The 15,313-nt window shown below is 38.2% G+C and overlaps 1 protein-coding gene and 1 pseudogene across 6 annotated transcripts in view; one reads left to right on the top strand and one right to left on the bottom strand.

Annotated features, from left to right (window-relative positions):
* AKT3 (AKT serine/threonine kinase 3) overlaps positions 1-15,313 on the bottom strand; it is a 303,411-nt gene that overhangs the window by 31,892 nt on the left and 256,206 nt on the right. For all 6 annotated transcript variants that reach the window (XM_032389383.1, XM_032389380.1, XM_032389385.1 and 3 more), the window contains one exon: positions 11,060-11,147. In XM_032389383.1, the coding sequence (XP_032245274.1) occupies positions 11,060-11,147 (88 nt within the window). The remainder of the gene's footprint in view (positions 1-11,059; positions 11,148-15,313) is intronic.
* Positions 3,003-11,030, top strand: LOC116622750 (annotated as a pseudogene).

Genomic DNA, 15,313 nt, shown 5'->3' with positions numbered 1-15,313 from the left:
CTGCCTCTTGCCAGTAAACCTCTGCCACACCGAGCAAGAAATTGTATTTCTAAGAAGTCCCCTGGCATTTCTTTTTTTAAGATTTTTTTTTTTTATTTATTTATTTGAGACAGAGAGAATGAGAGAGAGAGAGCACATGAGAGGGGGGAGGGTCAGAGGGAGAAGCAGGCTCCTTGCTGAGCAGGGAGCCCGATGCGGGACTCAATCCAGGGACTCCAGGATCATGACCTGAGCCGAAGGCAGTCGCTTAACCAACTGAGCCACCCAGGCGCCCCTCCCCTGGCATTTCTGATAGCGTTTTGTGCTTGTGGATGCTGCTATTTGGTGCATGTTGTTCATTATGCCAAAAATGACCTTTCACATTTCATATTTATGTACTGAAATCAACTTAGCCCAAAATTATTGTTGTTATTGTTGTCTGTTTACTTTTTATAACATTTGACTGCTAAATCTCTGTTCATCCTCTTATTTTTTCCACTTTTCTGTGTAATTTTGTTTCAGGTGAGATTCTTATAAGGAACATCTAGTTGTATTCTGTTCTTAACCCAATTTGAGGGATTTTAAAACTCCGGCCATTTGCATTCCATGCCATAACTAACATCTGGACAGCTGTCTTCTTTTATATCCTCAGTACAATGCCTCATGATCAATGGAAGACAGTAATTTTAATGTGAAACCGTAAGAGTGTTTGGTAGATATTTGGAGCTCATCTTTCTTTGATCCAAAATTTAAAAATGGGCCATCTTTTGAGCAGGGAAGGAGCATATCAATGTGAAACTCCTAGAGGCATATTGTAGCCAACGATCTGTCTTCTCTGTTAGTGCCCATGTTATACTTGACCTTGCTTCATTGACGAACATCACAGCGATCACTAACATCTGCATAACTGCCATAGTCACCAAACTCATCAAGATGAATTTTTCAGGCAGAAAATAGAGTCAGATTCAGTCAGAAAAGTGTCCCTGTAACTTTTGCATGATTCTTCACAAGGGACTCTGATACACCTTATAAAAATGTGTCCTGGGGCGCCTGGGTGGCTCAGTTGCTTAAGCGACTGCCTTCGGCTCAGGTCATGATCCTGGAGTCCGGGGATCGAGTCCCGCATCGGGCTCCCTGCTCAGCAGGGAGTCTGCTTCTCCCTTTGACCCTCCCCCCTCTCATGTGCTCTCTCCTCTCATCCTCTCTCTCAAATAAATAAATAAAATCTTAAAAAAAAAAATGTGTCCTCAAACCAACTTCCATTCCTGACTGTGGGTATTTTCCAACACTCAGGCCTGGCTCTCAGTGTCCTCACACCCCCCTCTGTCCCAGATATTTTTTTTTTTGACAGAGAGAGAGATAGAGAGAGAGAGAGCACAAGCAGGCAGAGCAGTAGGCAGAGGGAGAGGGAGAAGCAGACTCCCTGCTGAGCAGGGAGCCCGACACGGGGTTCTATCCCAGGACCCTGGGATCATGACTTGAGCCGAAGGCAGACACTTAACTGACTGAGCCACCCAGGCACCCTGTCCCGACTCTCTTTTTCTTTCTCATTGATTTTCTCATCCTTCCCCTGCTCACAGAGGAAATCCACTCCCACAACCCTCACTTAACCGAGTTCCCAGATAGCCATAACCATTTCTGTTCTCACTTCTAGTGCTACTCCTGTATTTCTAGGGCATGGATAACTGCATTTGGAATTAAATATTACCATCACCACACAGTCTCTCCATGAGGTTCTCTTCCGAGCTCTTCTGCCTAAAAGTTTATACTAACAAAAGCTGAAAGGGTCCAATCATGTTATGTCAGTTCCCTACTTGAGGAGCTATCATTCTGGTAAGGAGGTACATCAAGCAAACAGGAACTAACCTTGCAGGAAACTACACCAAATCAACAGGCGCCCTGTTCCATTTTTTGCATCCAGTTTCAATCCACCCTGAACTGTGGGTCCTTCCCAGTCAGCAGATCTTCATTAATTTATCCCTATTTGATTTATTCTCACATTGGCCTCCACTTCTGAAATGTCATATTCTCATCATTTCCTTATCTTATGTTTCCTTCAAACCCACTCTTTTTCCGTGAATCTTTCCAAGCCCAGGAGTCATGTCTGAGAAGTGGAGCTAAGTAAACAAGCCTTAGTATAAAGGCTGAAGAGAAGCAACAAACCAAAAAACCAGATATCAGATGGAAGCAAGGATCTACATAAAGGAATGGAGAATGCTAAAAGTGTAAATACATAATTTTAGTCACATTAAAATATAACTGCCAAGAGCAAAATATAGTTCTCACGTGCTAGGACGTTGATACCATGTGAAAGTAAAATGACAGCATAAAGAATGGAAGAGGAAACAAATGGGCTGTGAATGTGGCGTGGATCTAATATTAATTAAAGGCAATCTGTGAGAAGTTAAACATATATATGGCAAACTCTAGAAACAACCTCAAAACAATAAAAAAAAAAGATGTATAGCTAATAAAACAAGAGACAAGATAAAACAGAATATAAAATATTCAATAAATCCCAAAGCAGGTAGACGAAGTTAGAGAAAGTAACAGATAAAAAAAATTGAGCCAAAACAAATCCCAAGGTAGTAGATTTAAGCCCAACTATATCAATACTTGCATTAAATGAAAATGGGCTTCAGAGTCCATTTAAAAATCATATATTATCTAATGAATAAGAAAAAAGGAGGCACAGTACAGTGGCTAGGGCAGCCCATGTCTTCCTCCTCCTGCTCGTGCCGTGGGGCCAGATCCCCTGACAGTGTCCAGCTGGGCTTAAGTCTGCCTGGTGCCACCTGTCTCTACAACGCCCTCCAAGAAACCAGAGTCAGGGTGTGGGCAGCAAAAAGATGGAGCAGAAAAAGAAAGAGAAAATTATTGAACATAAATAATTTTTTTGAGAGAAAGTGTGCAAGCAGTGGGGGAGGGGCAGAGAGAGGGATCAAGAATCTCAAGCAGACTCCATGCTCAGCGTGGAGCCCAATGTGGGGCTCAATCTCATGACCCTGAGATCATGACCTGAGTCGAAATCAAGAGTCCGACACTTATCCAAATGAGCCACCCAGGTGCCCCTAAAATTTCTGATCTAAAGAATAATAAAGGGGCAAAACAACATAAGTTTATCAAAGCTGTCAGTCATCAAGTTCAATTTAGTCAACAAAATCCGTGTCATGTAGCATAAAGTGAAGCTGAAAAGAAATTGAAAAAAGATGACAAGAAGAAAGAATTGCAAGAACTAAATGACCTATTCAAACCTGTACTTGTTGCTCAAAAAGTAAGTAAAGGTGCAGACCTGAATCCATGGTATATGTGCTCTTCAAGAAAGGGCAGTGAACTAGGGGAGGTAATTGTAAGTTGTCTCATGACTTGACTCTGGAGAGAAAATGTGATGCAAGAGGTAAAGAACTTGAAAAAGATACTGTGGATAATTGAGATGAGAGAAAACTGGAAACATTGAACAAAAAGCATGGCGAGGTTGAAAAGAGAAAAAAACCCTCAAACAGTGTGCAAACATTTTCTTAAAGCTTTTGAAAACAACAAATATGGCTGGCTTTGGGTATGCCCTGGAGGGGATGATACTTGTATGCATCATTGTGCATTTCCTCCTGGATTTGTGTTGAAGAAAGATATAAAGAAGGAAGAGAAAGAAAATGAAATTTCATAAGATCTAATTGCAAGACAGCGTTCTGCCCTAGGTTCAAATGATACCAAAATCACCCTAGAATCTTTGTGTGCATGAGAGGAAAGGAAAAGACAAGAAAACACTGAATGAACTTGAGCAAGATAAGGAAGGAAGGAAAGTAGACTTCAAAGCAGGGAAAGCACTGGTGATCAGTGGTCATGAGGTGCTGGAATTTCGTCCTATTCTGGTTGATGAGCATGAGGAAGCAGACGGTACCTGTGACACCCAGGCAACAGGTGAAGAAGGGATGATTCAGTGCACACAAACGAAGTAGATTTAAGCCCGTACATCCCAAGAGATGTGGATGAGAGAAGCGGTACTGTAGCCAGTCCTGAAAGCTTCAGCACACATATTTCAGAAAACAATGAAGCGAAGCTTCCAGAGGTAGGGGGCTGAAGTGGTGAAGGAAGTGATCTGGAAACAGCACAACGAAGGGAAGGGACAGGAAAATGGAGCCAGGGGTGCTGTTCCCATTGATGAAAATCTCTGTACTGCTGAAGATTCAGATAAACTAGAAGAGTTAAACACAGTGGAGTCAGAAGAACGACACGAAACATGTCAATGAAAACAGTAAGCCAGTTCAGCAGGAGCTGAAATTGACTACATTTTTCCCACGCAGAATTCTTCAACAGCATGTTTCTTCCCCATGCTTGTTCCGAAAGGCTTAACCTCCCTCCAAAAAGGAGCACTTTCCCTAAGTCTTGTCTCCTGACTTTGTCTACATCTCATGGTAAGTTCAGAGTAGTTGATGGTAAATTGAAAATACAACGGTCATCACATAAAATGACTGACTGTTTGTTGTAACTGTCCACTCACATAGGAAGTACAACTGCTTTTCCAGTTTTTGATTTTGATTGGGCATGTGTGATTACGAAGACAATATAAATTTAAAACACCCTTAATTTATGCTGTTTTTAAGGAGTGATTTCACTTCCTTAGAATTTTTATGTTTAACACATGTCTAAAATATGAACACTATACTTCATAAAGGAAACTGCATATGCAATTCAGTATTGTTTACCTTTGGGCAATGAGATGGACGTTTAAAATGGAACTTCTCTAATCTGACAAGATCAGCTGGAATGCTCTGTTTTAAACTTTTCCCTCTTCTTTTTTTGCCATGAAGTTGTAAATAAAGACTGTTATACACATGAAAATACACACATGATGCCTAAAAGAAAACCCACTTAAATGTAATGACATAAGTTAAAAGTAACACAATGGAAATGATAAATACAATTAAAAAAAAAAAAAGCTGGAGGACTTATATTAATACCAGACAAAGCAGATTTTAAAACAAAGATTTACTGCTATGGGTAGAGAGGAACACTTCATGATGATAAATGGGTAAATTCACCAAGAAGCTATCACAAACCTAAATGTGTATACAACTAACAATGAAGCTTCAAAATACATGAAACAAGACAAAAAAAGAGAAACAAATCCACAATTACGGCTCTAGATTTCAACAATCTTTTCCTACTTGACAGAACAAGTAGGCAGAAAATGAGTAAGAATACAGGAAAGATAAGCACCACCAACCATCTTCATGAATGGCTACTGATAGAACACTTTGTGCAATAAAAGCAGAATATACACTCTTTTCAAGTGTACATAGAACATACACCAAAAGAAACCATTTTCTGGGCCATAAAACAAGTCTCAATAAATTTAAAAGGATTAATATCATATAAAGTATATTTTCCAAACACAAGAGAGTTTAGTTGGGAATCAGTAACAGAAAAATCTGAAAAATCCATATATTTGGAAATCAAGCAACACATTTCTAAATAATCTCTGAGTTAAGAAGGAATCACAAGAGGAATTTAAACTATTTTGAAATGAAAACACAACAAATCAAAACTTGCAAAACAAAGCTAACAGTCCTTCTATGGAAACTCATAGCATTCACTGAGTGCTATGCTATAAAAAGAGAACGATCCCCCAACAATAATCTTAGCTTCCCTCCAAAGAAAATAGGGAAAGAAGAGCAAAGTAAATTCAAAAGAAGCAGAATAAAGAAATAACAAGGTGCAGAATTAATTAACCAATGAATAATGAGCAGAAATACAATACAGAAAATCAATGAAACCAAAGCTGGTTCTTTGAAAAAATTCAATAGCATTAATGGGCCTCTCACTGGATTGATCAAGAAAAAGAAGAGAGAACAAACAAATTACCAATATCAGGATTAAAAAAGAGATCATCATTACATACGTTACCACACTGTTAAGACAATAAGGGAATATTACAAATATCTTTAAGCCAATAAATTAGAAAGCTTAGAAGACAAAAGATCCCGGAACATTCAAGAAGCAACAGAGAAGCAGAACAGCCCCACAACCATGAAAGAAAATGAGCTCAGAGCTAAAAACCTCCCAACAAATACAAAACCCCAGGCCCAAGTAGCTTCACTGGTAAATTCTAGCAAAGATTTTAGGAACAGATAATACAAATTCTACATGAACAATCCCATACAATTGAAGAAGAGGAAATACTTGTCTCTTCATTTTAAAAAATCAAACATATTTCTGAAATGAAAATCATACAAAAACATTTTAGGAAAAGAAGATGACACCCCAGTACCACTTGTGATTTAAGGATGCAAAAATCTTTTAAAAATCCATTGTATCAAATCTAGCAATACATAATAAGGACATCAGGAATAGGTGGGTTTTCCCCCAGGAATGTAAGGTTCATTGAACATTAGAAAGCCAATCAGTGTAATTCACCATCTTAATAGAATATAAAGGAGAAAAACCACAGGGTCATTACAACAAATGCAGAAAAACTTTTAATGAAATTCAACACCTCTTCGGGATAAAAACTATCAGCATACTAGGAACAGACAGGAACTTCCTCAACCTAATAAAGGAGGTATAGAAAGCTTACACTAACATCACAGTTTTATAACTTGTTATCCTGAAATAATTTTAGGCTTAGAGAAGACTTACAGAAATAGTACAAAAAATTCCCCTATCCCGTTTACACACCTGCCCCTAAGGCTAATATCTTATATAGCCAAAGCACAATGCTCAAAACTAAGAAATTAACGCTGGTATAAAACTGTTACCTACAACCTTATCTGGACTTCACCACCTTGCCACTATGCCCTCTGCTGTCCGAGGACCCCGTCTGGGACCCTGTGCTGCCTTCGGTCAGCGTGCCCTCTGTCCCCTCCAGCCTGCCCAGTTCCACGGTCAAGCCTTGCCTTTCGTGAAGTTGACACTTTTGGGGCTACCTGGCCAATTATTTCGAGGAATGCCCCCTCCATTTGGGTGCTTCAGGTTTTCTCATGATTATGTTGAGATTATGCATTCTGAGAAAGAATACCACAAAAGTGATCTAGCCTTCCCACAGCCTCATATCAGGGGCTACACGATAGCAGTCTGTCCTATCACTGGTGATGCTAATCTTGATCAGCTGGCTTAAGACAGGGTCTGCCAGGCTTTTCTACTGAAAAGTTACTCTTTAAAACTTTGTAAATAATAAATGTTTGAGGAGAGATAAATTGAGGTTATGCAAATATTCTCTTTCTTAAACTTTTGCCCGCCGATTTTAACATTCATTGGTAGATCCTACATGCAGTAAGTTCCCCTCTGGGGGTCTGATGGCGATTTTCTAGTTCCCTCATTCCTTCTACATTTATTTTATTTTGTTTTATTTGCTTTGTTTCATTTTATTCTGACATTCATGGGATTCTTTAAATATTTATATATTTTTAATTTTATTGTCTTCTTAAAGTTTTAATGCTACTTATGACTATGTAATATATCCACTTAGTTGAAAATTGAAAAGTTGCAAAAGCACACGTAATGAAAAGTTGAACACACACCACGGGTCTCATTCACTTAGTTCCCTCTCCTAAGGCAACCAATGTTACCAGTATCTTGATATGTTTCCAGCAATATAATGCATAAGAAGTATATACACACACATATTTTTTCCTTTATGAAACTCATTCTACATTTATTAATTGTAATTCATCTATAAGGAAGACATGTCCCTTCTCAACATTTTATTTATTTGTTCATTTATTTTTGTAGTGTGGACTTACAGATATTTATTTTATTGAAATTGTTCCAGCTTTCACCACTGGGACTTATTTAAGGTTGGCTCCTGCATCCTATTAATGTACCTCTATCTATCTATCTATCTATCTATCTATCTATCTATCTATCTATCTATCTATCTTTTTTACTTTTTGGCACCACAAAATTCCTTGGGCTTATCTTTTATTTTCCCCATCTCAGCTCTGAAATCAACTACTTTTCCAAGTAACTTTGGTTCTTTTTATTGAAGAATGATATTTAAAAACTAAGATCTCAGTACTATCTGTGATAATTAACATCATGTTTAATGATAAAAGATGTTTTCTCCATAAGATCAAGAACAAAACCAGGATGTTCATGCCTCCATTTCTATTCAACATTACAATGAGGTCCTAGCCAATATACTGAGCCAAAAAACAAAAAGAAAAAAAGAAATACATACCAATTAAAAATGAAGTAAAACTTCTTATTTACATAAGACATAATCACCTATGCAAAGAATATGGACTAATCTACAAAAAAAAAAGCTACTGAGTTTTGCAAGTTTGCAGGACATAAGGTAAATATACAATATCAACTGTATTTCTATATATTGGTAGCAAAGAAACTGAAAATAAAATTTTAAATACCATTTATATTAGAAGACATGAATACTTAAGGACAAAATTAACAAAACACGGATAAGACTTGAACATGGAAAATTACGAAACATTACGGAGAGACATTAAAGAAGACCTAAATAAATGGAGAGGTATATGATGTTCATGGATCTGAAGCTTTGATCCTGTTCAAAGGTCTATTCTGTCCCAAATTTATCCATAGATTCAACGCAATATTACACAAAATCCCAGATTTTTGTAGAAAATGACAAACTGAGTGTAAAGTCTATACAGAAATATATCTAGATAAATTCCTCTTATAAAACATCCTCCGGAGAATCTTAAAGCTTGAAGGCTTTCAGAGATCATAATTTTGTGTGAGTAAAATGGCTTGTCCATTTCCCCACAGGAAGGAAGAAGCAAATTTAGGACATGGATTTCCACACTTCAATCTTGTGCTCTTCATGGATATTCACAATTAAGATTAATTCACTTTTCTTACTTAACCTAGGAAGAGATCCAGATTTCCCTTAAAGATACTAGCGTCTCTATATGAATTCATCTCTAGTTTTGCCACAATATATACAAAAGTGGCCAATAATTATGTAATAATAGATCTACAAAATAGTAAAGCTCCCCAAGAGTATTACAGCATCCCCATAACTAATTTCCTGTTCCTTAGTGATACAAACCCAGACAGACCCAATCGCACGTTCACAGCCTTTCAGAGACAGACTCAGAATGTGCGGGCGCCGCGATCCCGCTGCTCTTGTATCCCTCAAGCACGCAAGACGCCTGGAAACATCAACGCCTCGTCTGACATCCACCCGAGTAAACCTGCAGCAGCCTTCAGTCCCGATGATTTCTGTTTGTGGACGCTTTGTAATTTTTGTGGTTGTGGCTTCTTTATGGAAGACACTTAAGACCTTTGCTCAGAGTAAGTGGCATCTATTTTTATCAATTATAACAATTTAAACTCCTGCCTCCATAATACATCACCTAAAGCTATGTTTTGGCAGCTCCTTCTTCCTGCTGGCTGGCCCCCTCCAATCCCATTCACCTCAAGGGAGCTGGCGGGTGTCTTGCTGTCACCTTGGCTCTGGGCATGTCTAGCCCCGCAGAGCAGAGACAGGATGTGTGTCTCTCAGAGCTTTCCCCAGTTGACACCAAACTCCCACTTAACACAGAGAGCCTAACCCTGATGAGGAAATCTTGTGGCGTATCTTAGTCTCCTGACAGGACAGAAGAAAGCCCATGTTTTGCCTCTTCTTTAAGTTAGCAGTGACACAACGGTGCCTCACAATTGTCTCTTCAAGAAATGTTTTCTCTCCTTCCTTCTTTCTCTCTACCCCCCACTTTTTTTTACTGAGTTCTCCTTGGTGAGGGTACAGCAAAGGGATATATGTTTGTGGCTTACAGGTTTGTACGCCAAAGAAAACCTCTGACCATGTCATTATTTCTGGGGGACATAAGAAGACTTTGACAAGGGTCTTCTGTAGTGAACTGATTTGATAAAACAGTACATAGCCACCATTAGGGTCTAAATAGGGATACAACCCATAAAGAACATCATCAGTGTTATAAAGTGGATGTCTACTTGTCTACATGGAGTTAATAAATATTTAAGAACGGTCATGTGCTTCTCAGAAGGGTCAGGAAGGATCCAATATCTACCCCAGTGCTTTGTACATGGTGGGAGTCTAAAGTTTGAGTAGAGGCGTTTAATACCACACAACTATTACACAACAAATGCTTAGAAAATCACCACACTCCCTATTCCTGTAACATAATGCAAAAATTCAGTACTTGTCTTCTTCCTCGTAAGTCATATGGTATCATTCTATCTTTACCTTAGGGATTAATAGAAAAGAATATTTGGCACAAAGTAGACATTTCCTAAGTGTTGTTGATTATATATCTTTCAGGGGAAAACTGGAATAAATTGAAACAGAAGGATTAAGTACACAAAAGAACTAGATAAAGATTTTAAGCAAACATGGAATTACATAAAAATTTGATAGTAAAATTTTTATAAAAATTTTACACAAGCGTTTGAAAATCAAAAAATCAAAATCAGTGTCTGTACTAACAATGCCTGAAATAGTACAAATAAAATAGACAAAGATTAAAAAGGACTAGACACAATGACTTCCTGTCCTAAGCAAAAATTACAGTATTAAAAACAAGTAATAAGCAGATTACAATAAAAATAAAGTTATAAAATTAGTAGCATCCATTTTGTGGGCATTAAAATTCAGTTTCAAATTATAGAGAAGCCCGAAATAAGAAAAATATTTATTCCTTTGTTAAATATTGAAAACTAAAGTGCTTTTAATTCCTTTTCAAATAAGACCTGTATGAATAAATTTATAGAGTTCACTTTAAAATTAAAGACATAAAGACAAGGAAAAACATTCTGATTTTGTTTTGCTAGTTTTCTTAAAGAATAACGTAACATTGGGTCTTTATTTTTTCTCTTAATATTAAGGAAACAATGAGAAGCAAACCAACATTACTGTGATAAAAGAAAAATCAATTACCATACTGAATAACATTTCAAGATGCATTTGGGGAGTCAGAATCAATAAATTTTTGGGCTGAGAAGTTCAATATTATATTCAATTGTATGTAGAATAAAAATGAAAACTATCATTACATCATTGAATTTTAGTCACTTAAAACATTTTTTTGGCCGTAAATTCATTTTAGCCAAAATATATAAAGATTGTTCCATGAAAATAACCTACCTTTTTATCATAAACATCTTGCCAGTTGACTCCAGAGAAGAAACTGTGCCTCATAATTTCTTTTGCATCATCTGGGCCTCCGCCAAGGCTAAGAGACAGAAACAAGAGTGAGAGAGCATTAAGACATTTACATAAGCCCAAAAGGAAACAAAAAAAGTGTTCACGAAATGCAATTCTCCGTGGTTTACATAGTTCTTGAGATCAAGAGCTGTACCAATAAAAAGTTTTTGCTGTCAGATCTGATTTCCCTAACGTGCTATTAATAAGAAGTCGGTTGAGCACCCAACTCTTGATTTTGGCTCAGGTCACGTCACGATCTCAGGGTCAAGGGATCGAGCCCCACGTTGCGAGTCCACTTGAGATTCTCTCTCCCTCTCCCTCTGCCTTGTCCCCGCACCTCCCTCGCACTCTCTCTCTCAAATAAATAAATCTTAAAAAAAAAAGAAGAAGAAGAAGAAGAAGAAGTAGCCTCAGGACAATGTTGTACCTGCGAAGAGTGCAGGCTTTGGGGACAAAACCGAAATAGGCAACGAGCGCTGGAACTTAAAAGATACGTGACAAGAACAAGCTGCTTAGTCCCAGTGTCCCCACTGTAGAGGGGGACAATGATACCAGCCTGGTGGATCACCACGAGTGTTAGAAATAACAGAAGTAAGCACTTAGCACAACAAATGGGAGCAACTGCCATAGTCAATTCTATAAACCAAATTTATTGTGGTTAAGACTCAGGTCAAACTGTATCCTTGTTACCATAAATTCTGAAATGACTGAATAATTAGTAAGAAAAAGCAACTTGTACAGTATTGCTAATAGATAGAAACTCAGCAGCTATTTTCATACCTGAAGTTAATTTCCACAGAAATGACGTTGCTAATCTACGAAATATCACTGTAACCTAATTTATTATGCAAGCTGCAATACATGTTACCAATTTAAAGATGCCCCCCCATCTTTGCAGGTACTCTTACTTAACAGAGAGCCGGCACAGTATGAAATTCAGGTATTTTCCAGCTTTCTCAGTCTCATATAGTGCATATTAGTCACCACGAAGAAGGAATGAGAAAAGCAAAAAAAAAAAAAACAAAAACAAAAAACCAGATGGAAGCAAGAGGGGAGTGAAAGAGTGAAAGGGATGAAAAAAGGAAAGAATGGGGAAAGAGCAGGGAAAAGAAAGGAAAGGCAATCTGTTTAAATCTGGATTGACAGAGCAAGCTTTCTCTGGTCTTGTTTCACGGCCAGGAACGGTGTACTTAACAGCCAGCTCTCAGGGGAAAATGATGCATGTGTAATACTACATATGCAGATTATATGTACACGTTTGTTATGAATTTTACAGACATAAAGGATGCGAGGCACAAAATTTATAAAGAATAATAAAATACAGAACGCCCTTTACTCTAAAATAGCCAAGTGATGCTCACAGAAAACATTTGTTAATTTTTGCTGAACTCGAAAGCCACACTAATTGGGTTAGGAGTAGCTCCAACGTGAATACTGGCTGATCTTTTTGTTTATGGTGAAGACTAATTTGAAAGTGATACAACAAAGACACACATCAGACCTTCGCTTGCTTGTCAGTTATATGAGTGATTTCCTTGATGAATGGTGGAAGAATATTTCCTCATTTTTGTGTGCTATTCACAATGTCATGGATAAAGACAGAACAAATGTTAAACTGTAATCTGTATAGGGCGCCTGGGTGGCTCAGTCGGTTAAGTGTCTGACTCTTGATTTCGGCTCAGGTCATGATCTCAGGGTTGTGAGATCGAGCCCTGTGTCTGGCTCCATGCCCAGTGTGGAGCCTGCTTAAGATTCTCTCTCTGCCCTCCTTGTTGCTCTCTCTAAAAAAATAAAATAAAAGTAAAATGTAATCTGTGTTATTAACATTTTCTCTATAGTTTCTTAAATCTAAACAATCAACAAAACAATAAAGCAAGTCCTGACTTACAAAGTTTGCCAATTTTGGTGATGTAAATACTCCCCCCATGGCCAATTTCAAGTTAGGAACCTGATGTCACTCAACACAGAAGTGGGAAGACGTGCACAGAAGCAAACCGTTCTTTAGTATTTCTATACAGACACAACAGATAAAAGCAACCTCAAAAGCACCAAGAAGAGTAAAACGTAACAAAATTATTAAGGAGTGATTAATTATGAGTATTTATTACCTGTGTTTTTAATGTACTTGATTTGATCTGTAAGTTCATATAATTTGATTTGTAACTATGACCGTATTAAACAACCAGCTCACAAAATCCTTGAAACGTAACACTGGCTCTTATGAGTCAGTACATGCCAACTCCCACACACCACTGGGTAGGAAGAAACAAACAGGTCATAATAAACAAATGATAATACAATCTAATGGTGCTGGTTATTATTAGGTATAAGGAACACACAACTGGGGAAGAATCCAGGATTCCCTGATACATGGTCAGAATGGAGCTGATATCGGAGTATCTGTGGTGATGATCCGTGGTTCCCACAGTCTAGGTCTCCTGTCCCAGACTGTACAGAATGAACCACAGGGCTGACAGGGAACTTCTAGACTAGACCAGATGGTACTAGCGGTTTTTGTAGGCAGGGCTTTCTGACTGGCGGGTCTGTATTCAGCGAACGCCAGAACTCCACCCCCTGGCCATGCTCTTTCTTCGTCTACTCCAAGTGGTGTATGTCCCTCCCTGGCTGGGCTGCAAAGTCTTTTGAGGGCAGAGACCAGGACTGGATGATCCAAAAAGCATTCTGAGCTCATACTTAGGGAGCCAGAAAAAGCAGTGTTTCTGAAGAGAATTTAACATCTCGAAGTATGCATCAAAGTAGTCTGCATGAGGAAACTCAGAAGCTTGCTGTACTTTCTTATACTTACGCTATTGTTTTTATTTTGAATGACACAGGAGATGGTGGGGGAGGTGGGAATTGGGAGTAGAGAACCATCATCATTTTGTAAATAGAAGGTTTTAATCCAGCTTCAGTTATTCATTTTATGTCACCCCTCTGTTCTCTAGCAATAGCTTGGCTTTGGACATTGCCAGCATTTAATCTATATTTGTCAAATACATAAAAAACTAAAGTATCAGCCATGAGTACTATGCGAAGTCTAAGAATATAATCTTAGACTGCCATTTTAGAAGCTGGGAGAGATTCTTTAACACGCACTTTCTCCAAGTGTGAAACTGTCAAAAATTTCAATGTCAATGACTCCCTAATATACAATTTAAGACTTCAAAATAATATCAAAATATGATTTGCACTAGGATATTTATGTCTAAGAATAGTAAACTCCGATATCAGAATGCCAAATTAAATCCTCAGCTACATGGATTCTTCATTAGTAGGAACATCATGGAACGCGTATTTTTCTGGTGCTACTGAATGCAGCATGAGGTCATGCTTTTCTTAGAAACTGTGCATAGGAGGATAGAGGAGATACTAATAGAATGAACATAAAGTGATGGAGAATAAGAAATAAAGGCAAAATGGTAGTTGACCCTTAGGTAGAACTGACAGAAATTCAGTAGAGTATCAGAAAAATTCATCAGTATTTACAATTGTTGAATAGGAAGAATAATGAGGTCTATCATTATGTTATCTTATGTTTCCAAAGACTTTTCAGGGTCCTTGAGTGGCTCTTTCTCTTTCTTTCTACCTCTTAAATTCTGATGTTTCTCAGGATTCTGTCCTAGGCCTTCTTCCCTTTGTACTAGACTCTCCCCACTATTCTCATGGCTCCAGCAGCCTCCGAGACGGCGATGGGGCCCGAAAGCATATATTCAGCCACTGTGTGTCTACTAAGCACTGATATGATTTTCAGCTGCTGGCTTCACATTCCGTGACTCCCTGTTCTAATGCATCCATGATGAATCTGCCAGAGCTACCTTTCATAACACAAATCCGATTACACCATCTTTTACTTTTCATAATTCAGTGGCTTTTCATACTCTTCTGAATAAAGGATAAATATTTTCTAAGAAGCATAAGGTCTTTGCAATCTACCATTTCAGCTTTATCTCCCAACATTACCCAACTCATACTCTACACACTCTAGTCGCTGAACTTCTCAAATGCCATGTTCATTTGCAATTCTAGATTCCTTTCCATGTCAATTTCTCTGCATGAACCCCCCACCCCCTCCGTGGACTCCAACCTTTCCAGCCCCCTAGACAGAGCTACTAATTTCAACAGGCACTTGTAGGTAGACCTGAGCAACTGTGAAGACACGTTCTGTGTCCCGCATTATTCTATGAACATCGACAG

This window comes from Phoca vitulina, unplaced genomic scaffold (genome assembly GCF_004348235.1).
Source record: "Phoca vitulina isolate PV1807 unplaced genomic scaffold, GSC_HSeal_1.0 scaffold54, whole genome shotgun sequence".
In the NCBI taxonomy this organism is placed as follows: domain Eukaryota; kingdom Metazoa; phylum Chordata; class Mammalia; order Carnivora; family Phocidae; genus Phoca; species Phoca vitulina.
This window is presented reverse-complemented; position numbering and strand designations above follow the sequence as displayed.